General features: G+C 48.9%; 1 protein-coding gene across 6 annotated transcripts in view; it reads left to right on the top strand.

The window, feature by feature from the left end:
• Positions 1-17,588, top strand: part of ABCC1 (ATP binding cassette subfamily C member 1) — a 151,224-nt gene that overhangs the window by 64,072 nt on the left and 69,564 nt on the right. For all 6 annotated transcript variants that reach the window (XM_025275035.3, XM_044935672.2, XM_044935670.2 and 3 more), the window contains exons 6-8: positions 4,817-4,878; positions 6,598-6,729; positions 17,243-17,473. In XM_025275035.3, the coding sequence (XP_025130820.1) occupies positions 4,817-4,878; positions 6,598-6,729; positions 17,243-17,473 (425 nt within the window). The remainder of the gene's footprint in view (positions 1-4,816; positions 4,879-6,597; positions 6,730-17,242; positions 17,474-17,588) is intronic.

Raw genomic sequence — 17,588 nt, 5'->3', positions numbered from 1 at the left:
TGAGATGGTATCATGGATTCAATAAACATGAATCTGAGCAAACTCAGAGAGTGAAGGACCAGGAAACCTGGCGTGCCGCAGTTCATGGGGATGCAAAGAGTCAGACTCGAACGGTAGCAAGAGCTTACGAGTTGGACTTACCCATGCAGTGGAAAGAGGCTTTGCCCAGACTCACTCAAGCCCAGTTAGTTCCAACTAGGCCCTAGAAAGAAAAAGAGCAAGAAGCGAGGGCATCGCTTCTTTAGGATGAGGGCAGAAAAAGTAGCTCGCCAAATAAGATCCTACAGCTTTCCTCCTAAGGACTTGGGGGAAAGGAGGCAGGAGCTTAGAGGGAAGGCTTAGAGATGCAACATTCCATCCTAGGCTGTTTCATTCCTGATCCACATCCAGGCTTGCCTGATTGCAAAGGAATGGCAGGATTTGTGAGGCCCCTGGGCGTAGAAGTCTGACACCCTGACAGTTTGCACTGGGGTCTCTATGCAGGTTGGAGAAAGACACCTGGGGACCTCCCTGGCAGTTCAACACTTAGGACTCTGTGCTCCCACTGCAGAGAGCATGGGTTCCAGCTCTGGTTGAGAAACTAAGATCCTACATGCTGTGTGGTGCAGCCAAAAAGAAAAAAAAAAATTTTTTTTTAATTAGAAAAAGGTGTCTGGCCCCCCAGGGTGGGTGAATTTGAGAAAGGCCCTGCATCCTTCCCGCTAATGCAGTCCCCCCTCCTTCATCCCCCCTGCCCCCCAGGTCCAGGCACCAGCTGAACTTCAGGCCCCACTTACCCCCTTGGCTGAGCATCTTTGTGCAGGGCTGACCCTGTGTTGATGCCAAGACCGAAAGAAGCTGCATTTGAGCTCCAGTTCCTCTCCTTAAGAATCACCATCTTTAATGTCATGAGGTCTGATGTAAGCAGGGGTTAGCCAACTTTTTCTGTAAAGAGGTAGATGGTAGATAGTTGTAGACTACACAGTCTCTGTCGCAAGTACTTAGTTCAGCTGTAGCTCAGAAGCAGACATGAACAGTATGGAAATGAATGGGCATCACCATGTCCAAATAAAACTATTTTGTAAGCGGCCAGACTGTGGGCCTGAGTTTGCCAGTCTTGACATGAAACATCTGCTTGGTATGTCAGGGTCTGCAGGAAACGGCGGACTTGTTACTGGGGTTACCATTAGAATTAATGTTAATACTGCTAATGTCATCGCTTGAGCTTTTACTCCGCACCAGGAACTGTCCTGAGTACTTCACAGGCTTTATCTCATTTACTCTCACCATCACCAAGTAACATGGCCCAGGCCCCTCAGCCAGTAAGTGGCAGGGCTGGGATTCAAACCGCCTTCCAATCACCTTGCTCCGTGTTGCTTCACCTCTGGGTGCTTCCTACCCTGGTACCCGCCCTCCTCCTCCCCCCCCAGGCTTCTTGTTTTGTTGTTCTCCTCATAGCTCTGACCATTTATCTTTATATATTTATTTGTATCCCTGGTAGCTCAGACGATAAAGCATCTGCCTACAATGCAGGAGACCTGGGTTCGATTCCTGGGTCAGGAAGATCCCCTGGAGAAGGAAACGGCAACCCACTCCAGTATTCATGCCTGGAAAATCCCATGGACCTAGGAGCCTGGTGGGCTACAATCCATGGGGTTGCAAAGAGTCGGACATGACTGAGCGACTTGTGTGTGTGTGTGTGTGTGTGTGTGTGTGTGTGTTGCTTACTGTCCTGGAGGCGATATAGGGCGAGGAGCTCACTGTCTGGTCTTGGATGTAATGATATTTAGCCATCTCCTGGCATATAAGCAGGCCCGCCCTCAGTATTTGTCTAAGAAATAAATGAGTCATTGTCCCAAGCATCTCCTTCTCTCTCTGCCAGCTTTTTACAGGGGCAGGAACTAGGCGATAGCTGAAGTGCATTTGTGACTCTTTGATAACCTGCCCACTTCCGGGGAAAAAAAAAACAGCCTGCAAAGCAAATACCACCACCTCCTCCAGGAATAATGCTGCGGCCTTGGGTTGGAAAAATTGCAGCTTCCACGCTGTCCCAAGGACCTCATTCTTCCTGGGAGTCTCCTGGGGGAGGCTGAGCAGTGTGACACACCTGACTCCCATTTCCCAGGTGTGAAAACTGAGACTCGGGGGTGAAAGGACTTGCCCAGGGCCATGTAGGTAGAAAGTGCAGGATTGGGGGATTCAAACTCAGGGCCATCTGGCTTTTGGTTGGTTCGGAATGTAGGTCTGTGGGCCAGCTGCATCTGATGAAAGGTACCCTGATGCCAGGCTCCCACCCCCAGAGAGGGTGATCTAGTTGGTCAGGGCACCTGTGTTTATGACGCTCCCCAGGTGATTCTGGAACAGATAGTACTAGTGAAGCCTGGTGGTTCTCAGCTCAGGCTTCATATTTGACTCATTGGGGAAGATTTACATGATAGAAACTTTCAGCTGTGTGCAACAGTGGACAGCATGGTATAATGAGTGCCATGGACTATTTAATTTATTTATTTAAAATTTTTACCTGCCATGGACTATTTACCCTGCATCACATGTAAACATTTCATTAGGTATCTGCAACAGATAAGGAATTTAAAATTTTTTAAACATTTTATTTTGAAATAATTTGACCCACAAAAAGTTACAAAAATGGTGTTGTTCTTGTATACCCTTCTCCAGATTTCCACAATAATATCTGAGAGATAAGGATTTTAAGTAATACAACAATGGTACCATTATATGGCCTAACAACTTACTAATTCCTTAATATCACCAAGTATTCCAGAAATGCACTGTGGTGCAGAGTGGTGCGGCCTCTTACGTGGTATTGTTCCTTTTCCACCTGATAGCTGAACCATTTTACGCAAAGACATGTCCCTTCATCTCTTTGGTCACCCCGTGTTGTCATAGACAAATGCTTGTTTCTTTCCTTCTGTTTTCAAAACAGTGACTTGGTTCTCTAGTATGTTTTCACTGACACCAAGAGGTTTTCCTTCTCTTCCAGTATCAAGGTGGACGTGTGTATTTAAAATGTGATGCGTCTCAGTCCTTTTGCCTTACTGTCTGTATTGAGCTCAAATGGTCCCTTTCTGGGCTCGTGAGAGCCACTTCTGGTTGCATCTGAGGTTTTTTACCTACCTTGTTTTTACAAGGTTTTTACCTTGTCTTGTTGGGTGTGACAAGATATTCTGGGCTTATCTTGTACATTTCCTGCCCAGCTACTTGGCCAAGGAGACTGGGAGCTGAAAACAAAAACAAGAATTCACGTATCTGGACCCACCACAAACCAGCTAAACGGGAGTCTCTGGGGAGCGGGGCAGATACAGTGTATTGTCTGAGTGCCCCCAGCCAGGGTGGACAACCGCTTGGGTAGAATGTGTTTCCTCTTCAGTCTCTCTAGTTTCTTTTTTTTTTAGGATTTTTAAAATATCTTTATTGAATTTGTTACAATATCATTTCTGTTTTATGTTTTGATATTTTGGGCCACTAAGCATGTGGCATCTTTGTTCCCCGAGAGGGATGGAACCCACACCCCCACATTGAAAGGCAAAGTCTTAACCACTGGATCTCCAGGGAAGTCCCTCTCCAGCATCTTATCTCTGCAAAATTCTGGGACGGAGAGCAACGTCCTTGGCTAGTAATCTCGTCGTTAGTCTGGTGACCCCACCTTCGCCAATGCTCGTGTCCCCAGATTTAGACTTGAATGTATCAGTCCTCATGTGCAATCCCAAAGGCTCTGTCTGATGGCCTTGCCTGTGTGGCCCTGAACTGGAGCATCTTTGTGGCTCTGGGAAAGAGGTTCTTTGAAAGCTTGCTTAGAATCTGTTGATGACTTCCTGTTGCCCTTGGGATGGAGACCAAAATCCCTTATGTGGCTTCCAGTGTAGACTGACCACAGCTTCCAGTGTAGACTGCTCAGGCCCCCTCTTGTTTGCTGGAGCCCACTGTGCTCCCCTCTACCTCGGGGCCTCTGTACACATCAGTTGCTCTGCTGGGACCACCTCGCATTTCCCCCTTCACTTAGTCATCCTCTCCTCACTTTGCAGACCCCAGCTTGAATGCCTTCCCTGACCTCCATCAACTGGATCAGCCCAATGAAGTCCCAGTAATCTCACTGGTCATACTGACCTGCCTCTGGGATGTAGTCCGTGTCACAGTTGTGGTTTTGAATTTGTTCATGTGATTGATTAATGTTTCTCTCTGTAGACCCTGACTATTTGGGACTCACGTTCTGTCTCCACCACTTCCAGCTCTGGCACCCTGGGCAAGGCTTTTCATCTCTCTGCCCCTCGGTGTCCTTAACTACAGAATGGAGACGATGCCTTTATCTAGTTCCTAGTGTGATTATGGGGCTTCCCTGGTGGCTCAGACGGTAAAGCGTCTGCCTGCAATGCGGGAGACCCGGGTTTGTTTCCTGGGTCGGGAAAGATTAAAAGAGATCATTTTCATAAAACATGTAAAACAGAACTGTTACTAGCTAGCAGAGGGTGTTAGCAGTTGGCCTGGATTAGGGTTATTTATGTCTGTTAGTTTAGCTTTGTGTATAGTAGGTGCTCAGAAGATACTTGTAGAATGAGTGAGTGAATGAATGAAAGAAAGAGGAATAGAGGTCATACCAGGTTCTGTGAGGATACAAGATAATGCTAGTACTTTGTGTGCCTGCCACTTTGTAGATGCTCAATAAATATTGGTGGAATAAATGAATGGACTAATAAATGAATGAACCATGGCCCACTGGGAGGACCAGGGAGCTGGCTGCTCCCTGCCTGGAGCTGGCATAGACGAGAAGTTTAACCTATCATTTCCTCTGGGTTCCTCACCCTGTGCTCTCTTTCCATAGAATCCTTGCCCGGAATCCAGTGCCTCCTTCCTTTCCAGGATCACCTTCTGGTGGATCACAGGGTAAGTCCTGGCCCCCAAACCTTGGGCGGGTGCTGGGCCACCAGTGTGCAGCTCTCCCTCCCTTGCACTTTTCGACAGGGATGTGTCCTGAGCGTGTGTGCCCTGGGCATGGGTCTCGGAGACACCGACCCTGAGCCCACAGTCATGTGATATGTGTATAAATAGCTCGGCCTGGGCAAGAAGCTGCACACTCCTGGCTCAGCTTCAGATTTGGTGGTTTTTGTTTTGCACTGGGTGTAATTATTATCATTATTCCCCTTCCCCCCCGATTTAAATAATGCTCGCGCTGCGCCCCCCGCCGCCCCCTGAAATAAATAACAGGAAAAGGGGGTGAGAGAAGTGTGTTTGGACCAGTAGCAGCAGAGGCGCCGCCACCCGCAGCTCAGCACACTGCCTGCTCGGCCTCCTTTCATCCGCATGTTGTTTTCTTCACATTGTCATCATCTTACTGGGGGTTATTTAAATCCCTTCTCCTCCCCCAAGCATTTCTCCCTTGTCTTTATGAACTTTTTACACTTCTTAATTTAGTGTTTTTCTTAACTGTTTTTCAATTGCTCTTAAAGAAGAGCTCTGGGACAGTTGATGGCGTTTGGACATGGCCTGCAGGTCACGCCAGCCAAGCTCGTGTTTCTGATTTTGGTCACGGTCCTCTGGTGATATCAGAGCGTGTCCTTTCTCTTAGGGGGTTACACACTGATATTTAGGGGTGAAGGTGTGGAGGGTCTGCAGCCTCCTCTGAAATGGTTCAGAAAAAAGATAGAGGCATACTTCATTACGCTTCCCCGCTACCGTGTTTTTTTCCAAATTGAAGGTTGGTAGCCACCTTGTGTCAAATGAGTCTGTTGGCACCCTTTTCCCATCAGCTTTCACTCACTTTGTGTCTCTCTGTCACATTTTGGTAATTTTCACAATCTTTCAAACGTTTTCATTATTATTATATTTATTATGGTCATCTGTGATCCTTGCTATTATTACTGGATTTGCTAAAGGCTCAGATGATGCTTAACTTGGCATTTTTTAGCAATACAGAATTTTTAAGCTCTGTATGTTACTTTTTAGACATAATGCTAGCGTAAATATAACTGTAGTGTGGGAAACCAAAAAAATTCTTGTGACTCGATTTACTGTGATATTCACTTTATCATGGTGGCCTGAAACCGCACCTATAGTATCTCCAAGGTCTGCCTTGTATGTGTTCGCACACGTGTATCTAGAGACAGAGACAGATAACAGCACATGTGAAATGTTAACAGTTGTGAGCTTGGTGAAGGGTCGACAGGAATTCTTTGTACACTTCCTATGGTTTTTCTGTGAATTTGAAATCTTTCAAAATAACAAGTTAAAATACTAAGTTTCCCCTTTTTTAATGAAAGTGTTCAAAGCAGAAAGACTAGGCTAATAAACCTTAAACTCATCACCAAATATAATGATGGTTAATGCTCTGCGATATTAGCCTTAAAATTTTTTTTGGAAAGTAAATTAGAAACATCCTGCTACTTTCCTCCTAAATACTCTGTATGTTTGTCTAAAAACGAGGCCGTTTTTCCTGGGGGATCTAACGGAATTAGCAGTAATGATGCCATGTGCCCGCATGTCCATTCATACTGAGATTTCCCTGATCACGGCTGCCTGCGGTCGTCTGGGCCGCGGTAGCAGGGAGGGCCATTGTGTCATCTCCTTCTGACTCTCATCGCCTCCCCTCTTGTGTTTTGGCCACAGGATGATGGTCCAGGGCTACCGCCAGCCCCTGGAGAGCACCGACCTCTGGTCCCTGAATAAGGAGGACACGTCAGAACAAGTCGTGCCGGTCTTGGTAAAGAACTGGAAGAAGGAATGTGCCAAGTCCAGAAAGTAAGTGCCAGGCATCCGGCCTTGGGCAAGCCGGACGCTCACTAGGTTGATCCGGTAGCCCCGTCCCTCCACTGTGGCCCGGGATGGTCTCAGTGCCCTGAAGTGTTATAGCCCTGGGCGGGCTGCTTCCCTTCCCAGAACCACGGTTTGCTCACCTGCGATTGGAGTGGAGTCCAATATGTAGCTCAGGCAATTTGGATAGAAAAGAAAAGAGAAAGATGTCAAGTGAGCGGATTCTGTTTGCCGCGACCCTCAGCGATCCCGTCCTCCCGGAGTTGTTTCGTTTCCCCACCCTTCTCTCTGAGCAGCTGGCATCCTGAGCGTTCTTACTGTTTTAAATGGTTCGGTTTAACGCGCCAAATCAACTGCTTCTTGAGGTGTTCAGCTTAAGAAGCCCCAATTGAGAGTGATTTGGGCTGTACTGGATTTTTTTTTTTAACAGAGTTTGATTTTTTGGAGCGCTTTTAGGTTCGCAGCAGGTCTGAGCAGAAGCTGCAGAGTTGCACACACTCCTCCCCTGCCCGCTGTCAGGGTACCCCCACCAGAGGGGCACATCGGTGACGGCCTATAAGACCACACTGAGTACGTGGCTTACATCACTGTTCACTCTCTGTCTTGGATTTCACACCCTCCCCCCTTGCGAGCTGTATGCCAACCCCAAGCTCTGTCATCCGGTTATTTTGGGAGTCAGGCGAGGGCCTCTCCAGCACGTATTGTGTCTTATTTCTTCAAATACAAGATGGTATCACCTGTGCTGTGCATCATTATGATGTCATCACCTGTGTGATGCACCAAGGAAAAAGGAAAACGGCTGCCAGTTAAACCAGGATATGACATTGACTTAAGACGCATCCAGCATCCAGAGAAGCCAGACGAGAACTTGAGAGGGACTCTGATGGCAGGGGATGGTGTCAGCCCTCTTGTGGTCATTATGGGATGGTGCCCACCTTGAAGAGCTGGCCGCCGAGGGCCCAGCCTGGTGTGCGTGCATGTGTGATAAGTCACTTCATTTGTGTCCGATTCTTTGCAGCCCTATGGATTGTAGCCTGCCTGGTTCCTTTGTCCATAAGATTCTCTAGGCAAGAATACTGGGGTGGGTTGCTGTGCCCTCCTCCAAGAGATCTTCCTTACCCAGGGATCAAACCCACGTCTCTGGCGTCTCCTGCATTGTTTACCACCTGTGCCCCCTGGGAAGCCCCAAGCCTGGTGCACAGCCCCACAGAGCAGCTGGCCTCCCAGGAGAGGAACCCTGGCTCTCCAATTCCTCACCTTTTGCAGGAACGCTCAAGCTCCAGGTCTTCAATCTGCATCAGGCTGTGGGTGGGGAATGTGGGACATTGACGCTGCTGGCCACCAGGACATCAGCAGAGGACCTTGTGACTGTCTGCAGTGGCCATGAACAGAGGAGACGTTGTCTCCTGGGAGGTGGGTTGAGCTGAGCCTCTGTGGCCTTCGTGGTTAGGAGGTGCTCTGTGCACATGTGGCTCTGGCTGGGCACTGTGTCTGTGACCCAGTTGGAGGTTCTTGGGCATAGTTGGGGTTTCCGGTTCCCTTTGGCCTGGCCTGCAGCCTCCTCCCTGATGGGAAGGTGTCTCTTTAGGCTTTTTCCCACCTTGGGTAGCAGGGGGTGCCCCCCCGGCTGTCCTCTGGAGCTCTGCCCGTGAGCTGGTTGCTGCAGCTGTGGGAGAGGTCAGCAAGGAGACTTGCTAGGAGGAGGACTGGCCTTGCAACGTGAAGCTCCATCACCGGTCTGGCCCTTAGTTGTTTCGTTCAGCAGATAGAGTTGATGACTGCTGATGTGCTGAGTGTGGCTTTGGCCCTGGAGGTTCAGAGAGTGGAACGGGAGAGACAGGATCCTTGTCTGGTGGAACTTAGATTCCATGTGGGATCCAGGGCTTAGGGAGTCAAACACATCCTATGAGAAGCTGGAGAGAGTGTGAAATGAAATGATGAGATTAACAAGGAGGGGCCATGAGGGCCAGAGTGACTGGGAGCCGATACGGGTTGGGTGGTCAGGGGTGGCCCCTCTGAGTGGAGATTTGGTGTTAAAGGAGGGAGGGAGCTTTGCAAACATGGGAAAGGGCTTTCTGTTCGCAGGAACGGCTAGTGCAAAGGTCCTGAGGTAGAGGTGAGGTGGCGTGCTGACAGAGCAGCCCAGGGCTTGTGTGGCTGAAGTGCAGTGAGAGGTGGGGAGAACAGGAGGAGAAAAAGCAAGAGAAGTATTTGCAGGGGTTCGTAGGCTATGGTACTGGGCTAGGGTTTGATCCCAGATGTGGTGAGAAGACAGGTGGGCTTTTTGCAGGGCAGTGGCACATCCTCCGGGTTTTCCTTGTGGCATGTGAGATCTTTAATTGCGGCATGCAAACTCTTAGTTGCCGCACGTTGTGGGATCTAGTTGACTGATCAGGGATCGAACCTGGGGCCCTTGCATGGGAAGTGTGGAGTCTTAGCCACTGGACCACCAGGGAGGCCCCCAGGAGTTCTGTTTCGTAACAACCAGTTGGGGTGCTCTGGGGATGGTGGATCGTGGGACGAGAATCAAGGGAGATGGGTTCCTGGAGGTGTGAACCGTGCCAGCACCTGTGACCCCTGTGGGTGTGGGTGTAGGTGGGGAGGGTCTGCTGGGCGCCCCGGGGCGCCTGGGGAGCAGGGGACCAAGGCCTGGGCAGGAGGGCCGCCTTGGCATCTTGGGCTCAGGCCTCTGCCTCCTCTCCTCACCCCTGAGCGCCTCCTCTCAGGGCCAGGTCCTAGCTGCTTCCCCCACTCCCCTGACTTTTGGGTTTTAAAATCCAGTGGTTCATTGGGTTTCATCAGATGATTTTGAGTATAACAAAAAAAGAGTGGAAATTTCTCATCTTAACGGCCTCCCATAGATTAAGGCCACTCTGGACTATGGTTCCTGTTGGAATGACTATAAAATGATTTGGCAGCTCTGAAAAAGACTTGGGCAGTTTAAAAAAAAAACAAAACTTAGGGACTTCCTTGGTGGTCCAGTGGTTAAGACTTCACCTTCCAATGCAGGGGTGGGGTCCAGGTTTGATCCCTGGTCCAGGAGCTGGGAATCCCACATCCCTCGTGGCCAAAATACCAAAACATGAAACAGAAGCAATATTGTAACAAATTCAATAAAGAGTTTAAAAATGGTCCACATCAAAAAATATCTTTTTAATTTATTAATTTATTTTAATTGGAAGCTAATTACTTTACAGTATTGTGGTTTCTGCCTTACATCGACATGTATCAGCCACGGGAGTTAAACAGTTACGATACCAGCCAGCCGTTCTACTCCTAGGTATATACCTGAGAGAACCGAAGATGTATGTTCATGAACTCGGGCAGAGATGTTCATAGCAGCTTTGTGTGTGGTGGTCAAAGCTGGGAGGAACCCAGACAGCTGTTAACAAGTGAGTAAGTGATAGTCTGTCAGTTGTGTCTGACTCTTTGCGACCTCACAGCCTGCACCCCGCCAGGTTCCTCTGTCCATGGAATTTTCCAGGCAAGAATACTGGAATGGGTTGCCATTTTCTTCTCCAGTTAACAAGTGAATAGGTGTGCAAATCTTGGTGTAGCCATGCAAGGGAGCACTTCTGAGCAATACAACAGAATAAACTATTGATACACTCAGCAACATGAAAATCTCTAATTAAGCTGTGTGAACAAAGCCAGGCAGCGGTACCTACTAGGTGACTCCTTTTATGTACAAGTCAAGAAACATGAAAGCAAGTCAGTAGTGACAGAAATCAGATCAGTGGTGGCCTGAAGTAGGAGGAGGTGGTCAGATGGGAGGGAGAAATTCCAGAGAGAGGAGAGCCCTGTGGAGGTGATGGGCGTGTTCATTGTCTTGATTTCCCTGATGGTCTGACAGGTGTGTAAATATGTCCATAAGGTTGTGCACTTGAGATGTCTGCACTTGCTTTGCAGGCAGGTTTTTTGTTTTTTTTTTTTACCATCGGAACCACCAGGGAAGCCCTGATCTTATATCAGTTATACTCTTAAGAAAGCAGTAGTGTTTAAAGAAGGGGTGACCATTTTAACTTAATTGTCTGTATTTCATAAAGGAATGCAAGCAGCAAATAACAAACAAAAAACAAAAGGCTCCAAAATACAGGTGTTAAGCTATGGTTCCCAACCTTTCAGATACATTGCCCCCTTTAATAAGAAAGACATTATTATTAAAGATATTAAATATAGATATTAGTATAACACCTCCTTAAATGTAAGGCAATCCATTAAAATAACCCAACCATGTGTCTTAGTTTAAAAATCAACAAAATGTTCTTGCTAAGCTTTAAAGCTAAAAGGTGAGTGATTTGTAATGAATCGCCATGTGTGTCTATGTAAATGCTCAGGCAGGCATGCACTAGAACAGAGAGTGAAGAATTGCTGTGTGCTCATAAGTGGAACCTTTTCTGCGGCAGCTGCAAGTTCTGACCAACTGGGTCTGGTGGTTCTGGAGACCAGAACCATCGTCACCCTCACGCACAGGGTTTTGCAAAGTGGCGATTCATACTTGGCAAAGTTCTGAACAAAACTTAAATTTGCACGCTGACTGCAATTCTAAAAAATCGAGGTGTATTTCATCTTGCAAAAAAAAAAATACATGCTGTGTATGGATTTACGTCAGTCTTTCCCAGCATCAGGGTCTTTTCCAATGAGTCGGCTCTTTGCATCAGGTAGCCAAAGTATTGGAGCTTCAGCATCAGTCTTTCCAATGAATATTCAGAGTTCATTTTCTTTAGGATCAACTGACACGCTGCAGTCCATGGGGTCACAAAGTGTCAGACACAACTTAACGACTGAACGGCAATAACAGCAGTGAGTTTATGCTGAAGATGGAGTTAGAGTCGAGATTTGGGTGATTTGGGGTACTTCCCTGTTGGTCCAATAGTTAAGATTCTGTGCTTCCTCTGCAGGGGACTTGAGTTTGATCCCTGGTCAGGAACCTAAGATCCCGCAAGCCGCACAGCATGGCAAAAACAAACAAATCCATAGATTTGGGTGATTTTAGGCAGACTCTGCGATGAACATGAACTTGGGCAAACTTCGGGAGATGAGGGACAGGGAGGCCTGGCCTGCTGCTGTCCATGAGGTCGCAAAGCGTCAGACATGACTGGGCGGCTGAACAACAGGGCAGGCTCTTCACCTCCATGGGTGCCTGGTGGGATTGTCTTCCTTTGGTGTGGTCCAGGACGTCAGTGGTACCCAGCCTTTTTGGCACCAGGGACCAGTTTCATGGAAGACAGTTTTCCCATGAAGCAGGAGGTAGGGGATGGTTTCATGATGATTCAGGAGCATTACATTTATTGGGTGCATGCTCGGTTGGTAAGTCATGTTTGACTCTTTGTGACCCCACAGACTGTAGCTCCCCAGGCTCCTCTGTCCATGGGATTTTCCAGGCAAGACTACTGGAGTGGGTAGCCATTTCCTTCTCCAGGGGATCTTCCCGACCCAAGGATCAAACCTGCCTCTCCTGTGTCTCGTGCATTGGCAGGTGGGGTCTTTACCACTGAGCCATCCGGGAAGCCCTAACTTTATTTCTATGATTGTTACGTCGTGATAAGGTGGTAATACAAGCGGGGGAGAGCAACTGTAAATAGGGATGAAACTCCACTTGCTCATCGGTCCCTCACCTCCTGCTGTGTGGCCCAGTTCCTAACAGGCCGCCAACCAGGACCAGGGCTGGGGACTCCTGCTGCATGTCAGAGAGAGCCTGGTCTCTGGCCCAGGCACTGTCACATCAGAGGCTGAGAAACCCCCTTGACAGCCTGTTCTTGAGAAACAAAAAGTACTCTCCAACAGCAACAACAACAGAAAGGGGGGAAATGATCTTAGGTTGTTTGTATTTGTATGGGACACAGTTAAAATCCTAGCAGGCCGTACTTTAGTCGGGGTGGGGAGGCGGTTGCCACGCCCATCTGTGGTTTCCAAAACCACCATCCCTACAGCTCTGAGGAGGATGAAAATGTGCGTTAAGGGTGTTACGTTCATTCTCTGCCCCTCTGTATTACACTGGATATTATGGATCAAAGACCATGCTCAGAGTACATCCATAAAATTGATTGAGCTATGACCTTTTTCAGTTTGAGATTTTTGCCTTTTGCCACAATGTTAGAGATCTTATTTATTTTTTATAACAAATGACACGCACAGCCTGTGGGAGCTCCTCGTGGGCCTCTGGTTGGTTCACTCCCTGCCCAGTCTGCTCTGGTTCCTTGAGGTTCTTGGAATGGCTGCCTCACCTCTTTTCAAAATCCCTCAGTTCCAGGCCATGCTGATCCGGTTCCTCCTGCCTAGAGTGCCCTTTCTCTCCCCGAGTGGACTCGCTCCCTCGTCCTGCAGGTCTCAGTCACCTCCTCCAGGAAGCCTCCATGATATACTCCCCCCCACACACAGAGTGATCAGTTTCTCTCACAGGGCTGCTTGATGGCGGGGCTTTCCCCATGGCTCAGCCCCAAGCAGGGCCTTTGTGGAGGAGAGATCGATGGGCAAGTTTCAGCTTCCAGCTTCCCCACCCTTCCTGTTTCCCTGTCCTGGGAAGTTTTCTCCTGACTCAGACCTTCCCTCTCCAACTTTCCTTCCATTCCCAGCCAGACCATCCAGATGCCCAGCTTTCTTCCTCCCTCCGAGAGCGCCTGCTTCCCTTGGAAGCCTCTTGTTCACTGGATGCTTTTTTCTCTCCTGACTCGCCGTAGCTGGTCCCTCCCACTGTTCCTTCCACCCAGGCCTGAGCCTTCCTCCTCTCTGCCCATCCGAGACCTTCCCTCAGGCCCTTTGGCCGCCTGTGTACTGGCCCGCCAAAAACAGCCCTGTGTCAGCGGCAGGGCCCAGCTTAGGACGTGGTGCAGAGAATGAATGGGGGGCGTGGGGGACGAAGCCACTTCCTGTCCCCCTGCCCTGCCTGTTGTCCTCCTTTCCAAGAGGGCATGTGTGTGCAGAATGAAATCACACTAAAAATCCCCGCCAGGATCCCAGCTTCAGGGCAAGTCAGTGAAGTGAGCAGGGAAAGAGCTTTCACTGACAACACAAGAGTAGCGATAATCCTCTGTGGTTGGTAGAATGTCCCCCCACCAAAAAAAAAAAAAAAAAATCCACACCCTGATCTCCAGAACCTGTGTATACGTTACATGGCAAAGCTCAGCTCAGGGTGTGCCCAGTCATGTCCAACTCTTTGTGACCCCATGGACTGTAGCCCGCAGGACTCCTCTGTCCATGGGATTTCTCAGGCAGGAATACTGGAGCAGGTTGTCATTCCCTTCTCCAGAGGATCTTCCCGAGCCAGGGATCAAACCTGCGTCTCTGGTGTCTCCTGCATTGGCAGGCAGGTTCCTTACCGCTGTGCCACCTGGGGAACTGGCAGAGTCCCTTTGCAAATGTGATTAAGTTCAGGATTCTGAGAAAGGCGACTAGGCTGGGTTTTTTGGGTGGGCCTGATGTAATCATCATGAAGGTCCTTATAAGGAGGAGACAGGAAGTCAGAGAGGGAAAGTGTTGAGCTGCTGGCGGGACGAGGAGGCAGGCACTCTGTGCCCAGGTGTGTAGGCATCTTCTAGATGCTGGGAAAGGTGAAAACAGCTTCTCCCCTGGAGCCTGCGGGCCAGCTTAGACTTCTGACCTCTACAGCTGTGAGATGTGAGGTTCGTGTTGTTTCAGTCCACTCGTTTGTATTCACGGGTCGCAGCAGCCACAGGCAATCCTACAGCTTCACCCAGAGTTTACGTTTGAGTCTGGACGCACTGGGAGGCCAGGAGTGGAGCCGAGGTTGGGGAATGAAGCGCTTTAGGAGGATCCCATTGGCTGCCATGCAGGGGCTTGGTTGTCAGGGAACAAGAGTGGAAGGAAATGGGGGAGCAGGGAGGGGGCCCCGGCGATGGTCACTTGTGTGGGTCAGAGGCCATGGTGATGGATAGAATGGATGGATGACTGCACACACATCCCAGGAATGGGACGTACACGACACACACCTGATGGGACCTGGGAGCGTGGAGGAAAGGGGATCAGGGAGGATTCCCATGTTTCTGGTTCTTTCCTGAGGTGGGAGCATCGAAGGGAAGGATCCGGATTTGACAGAGCCCAGACTAGTGCCCGGATCTCTTACCACTTCCCAGCTGGTGCCAGTGGTAAAGAACTTGCCTTCCAATGCAGAACCTGTAAGAGACGCAGGTTCAATCCCTGGGTCAGGAAGATCCGCTGGAGGAGGGGTTGGCAACCCACTCCAGTGTTCTTGCCTGGAGAATCCCCATGGACAGTGGATCCTGGCGGGCTACGGTCCATAGGGTCACAAAGAGTCAGACACGACTGAGTTTCTTAGCATGCATGCATGTACAGACCAGTGCCCGTGGTTTGGAGTAGGGATAGGGGAGGGAACCAAGGCAGATCAGGAGGCTGTGGTCTCCAGGAGGGCGTTTCAGCTGATCTAGGTTGTTAGGTGTGGCTTGGATGGAAGAGGCAACAGTCCCCTGTGATTAAGTGCTGTTCAGTGAGCTCCTGCTATGGACCAATTCTATAAATTGTGAATCTTACGATTGTGTGCAGAGGAAGCTTATGTGCATATTTAAAGGCTGGAGCTCACATTTGGCCATTTGAGGGAGTCGCTTTGACTGCATTTTGTGGGAGAAGGAAACAACCTATTGCTACATAACAGTTCACCCCAAAATGTAGCAGGCTTAAGGAAGAATGAACATTTACTGTCTCATACCGTGTCTCTGGGTCAGGGATCTGGGATGGGTCTGGCTCGGTGGTTCTGGTTCAGGGTCTGTCATGGCTGCAGTCATCTGAAGGCTTGGCTGAGGGCACAGATCTTCTTCCACGTTGCACATGGTGGGCGTCACTGTGCTGGCTGTTGGCAGAGTCTCACCATGAGGTCTTCTCCAGAAGGCTGGTTGAGTGTCCTCATGACCTCGTGGTTGGCTTTGCCCAGAGTGAGGGATTCACAAGAGGGCAGGACAGAAGCCATGATGTTTTCTGCTACCTAATCTTGCAGGTGACAACTCTTTCTCCATTTTTTGACAAAGTTGTGAAGTCATTTCTCCGATACCCTATTCCGAGTGGGAGGGCACTTCACAGGGGCGTGTATGAGAGTTCCGATCTCGCAACATCCCTGAAACCTTGTTATCTGACTTTTTGATGATAGCAATCCTAGTGGGTGTGAAGCAGTGTTTCATCCTGGTGTTGGTTTGCATTTCCCTGATGATGTAAGGAAGTTAAGCAATATTTCATGTGCTTGTGCCATTCACATGTCTTCTTTGCACCTTTTAAAATGGATTGTCTTTTTTCTTACTGGGTTGTAAGAGTTCTTTATGTGCTCTATTTATCAATACAAGTCCCTTATCAGATTTTTGATTGGCGAATATTTCCTCCCATTCCATGGGCTGTCTTTTCGCTTTCTTGGTAGCACCTTTTGAAGCACAGAAGTTTCGGTTTTGATAAAGCTCAGTTTATTTTTTCTCTTGTTGCTTGTCCTTTTGGTGTCGTGTTTAAGTATCCATCGCTAAATCCAAGGTCATAAAGATTTTGCCCCCTTGTTGCCTTCTAAGAGTTTTAAAGTTTTAGTTCTATGTTAAGTCTTGCATCCATTTTGAATTTTTGTATACAGTGCGAAGTAAGGGTCCAACTTCATTCTTTTGCCTGTAGCTATCTAGTTTTTCAATACCATTTGTTGAAAAAACAATTCCTTTCCCATTGAATGGTCTTCACAACTTTGTCAAAAATCAATCGAGTTTATTTCTGGATTTTGAATTGGATTGCATTGATCTCTGTATATGCCCCTCCTCATGCCTGTCTTGGGGGTTTCCCTGGAGGCTCAGACAGTAAAGAATCCACTTGCAAAGCAGGAGACATGGGTTTGATCCCTGGCTTGGGAAGATCCCCTGGAAAAGGGAATGGCAACCCACTCCAGTATTCTTGCCTGGGAAATCTCATGGCTAGAGGAGCCTGGTGGGCTACAGTCCTTGGGGTCACAACAGAATCGGACATAGTGACTAAACAGCAGCAACATGCCTGTCTTGATTATGGTTGTCCAGTAGTAAGTTTTGAAATTGGAAAATGTAAATCCTCCAACTCTGCTTTTCTTGTTTAAGATTGTTTTGGCTGTTTTCAATCCCTGGAGCTTCCATATGAATTTTAGGGTTAGCTTGTCCATTTGTACAGAGCGCTTGGATTCTGATAGAGATTGCGTTGATTCTGTAGGTCACTTTGAGACTCGCGCTTTTCTGAGCCCTTCACCTACAGTAAGTCATTTAGTTTTCACAAAAGCTCTGGGAGGCAAGTCCTACTTTCCCCCCATTGTACAGATGAAGAAACTAAGAGCTAGAGAGGTTAAGACACTTACCTGAAGTCACACAGCTGGCTGGGGTCCTGAGTCTGTGGTCGTAACCACCAGGCTCAGCTGCTTCTCTGCAGTGACTGGTTTTCTGGGGCCAGGCCTCCGTAGGGGTGGGCTTCTCCGGTCCTCTCCCAGCTGGTGGGCTGAGGCCCTGGCAGACCCCACAGCCGCTCCTCACTCCTTGTGTTCCAGGCAGCCGGTGAAGATTGTGTATTCCTCCAAGGACCCCACCAAGCCCAAAGGGAGCTCCAAGGTGGATGTGAACGAGGAGGCCGAGGCTTTGATTGTCAAGTGTCCCCAGAAGGAGCGGGACCCGTCCCTGTTCAAGGTGTTATACAAGACCTTCGGGCCCTACTTCCTCATGAGCTTCTTGTTCAAGGCTGTGCATGACCTGATGATGTTTGCCGGCCCGGAGATCTTAAAGTAAGCCCCGCACCCCACCCCAGCCGGGCAGTCCTTTGCGTCCTTGACCTTCCACTTGCGACACCCGTCACCCTCCCCTGGGGTCACACGCTCAGGGTTCTCTGGGCTCAGAGCC

Source organism: Bubalus bubalis, chromosome 24, assembly GCF_019923935.1.
Source record: "Bubalus bubalis isolate 160015118507 breed Murrah chromosome 24, NDDB_SH_1, whole genome shotgun sequence".
NCBI classification, from domain to species: Eukaryota; Metazoa; Chordata; class Mammalia; order Artiodactyla; family Bovidae; genus Bubalus; species Bubalus bubalis.
The sequence above is the reverse complement of the archived record's forward strand: the minus strand, read 5'-3'. Positions and strand labels throughout refer to the sequence as shown.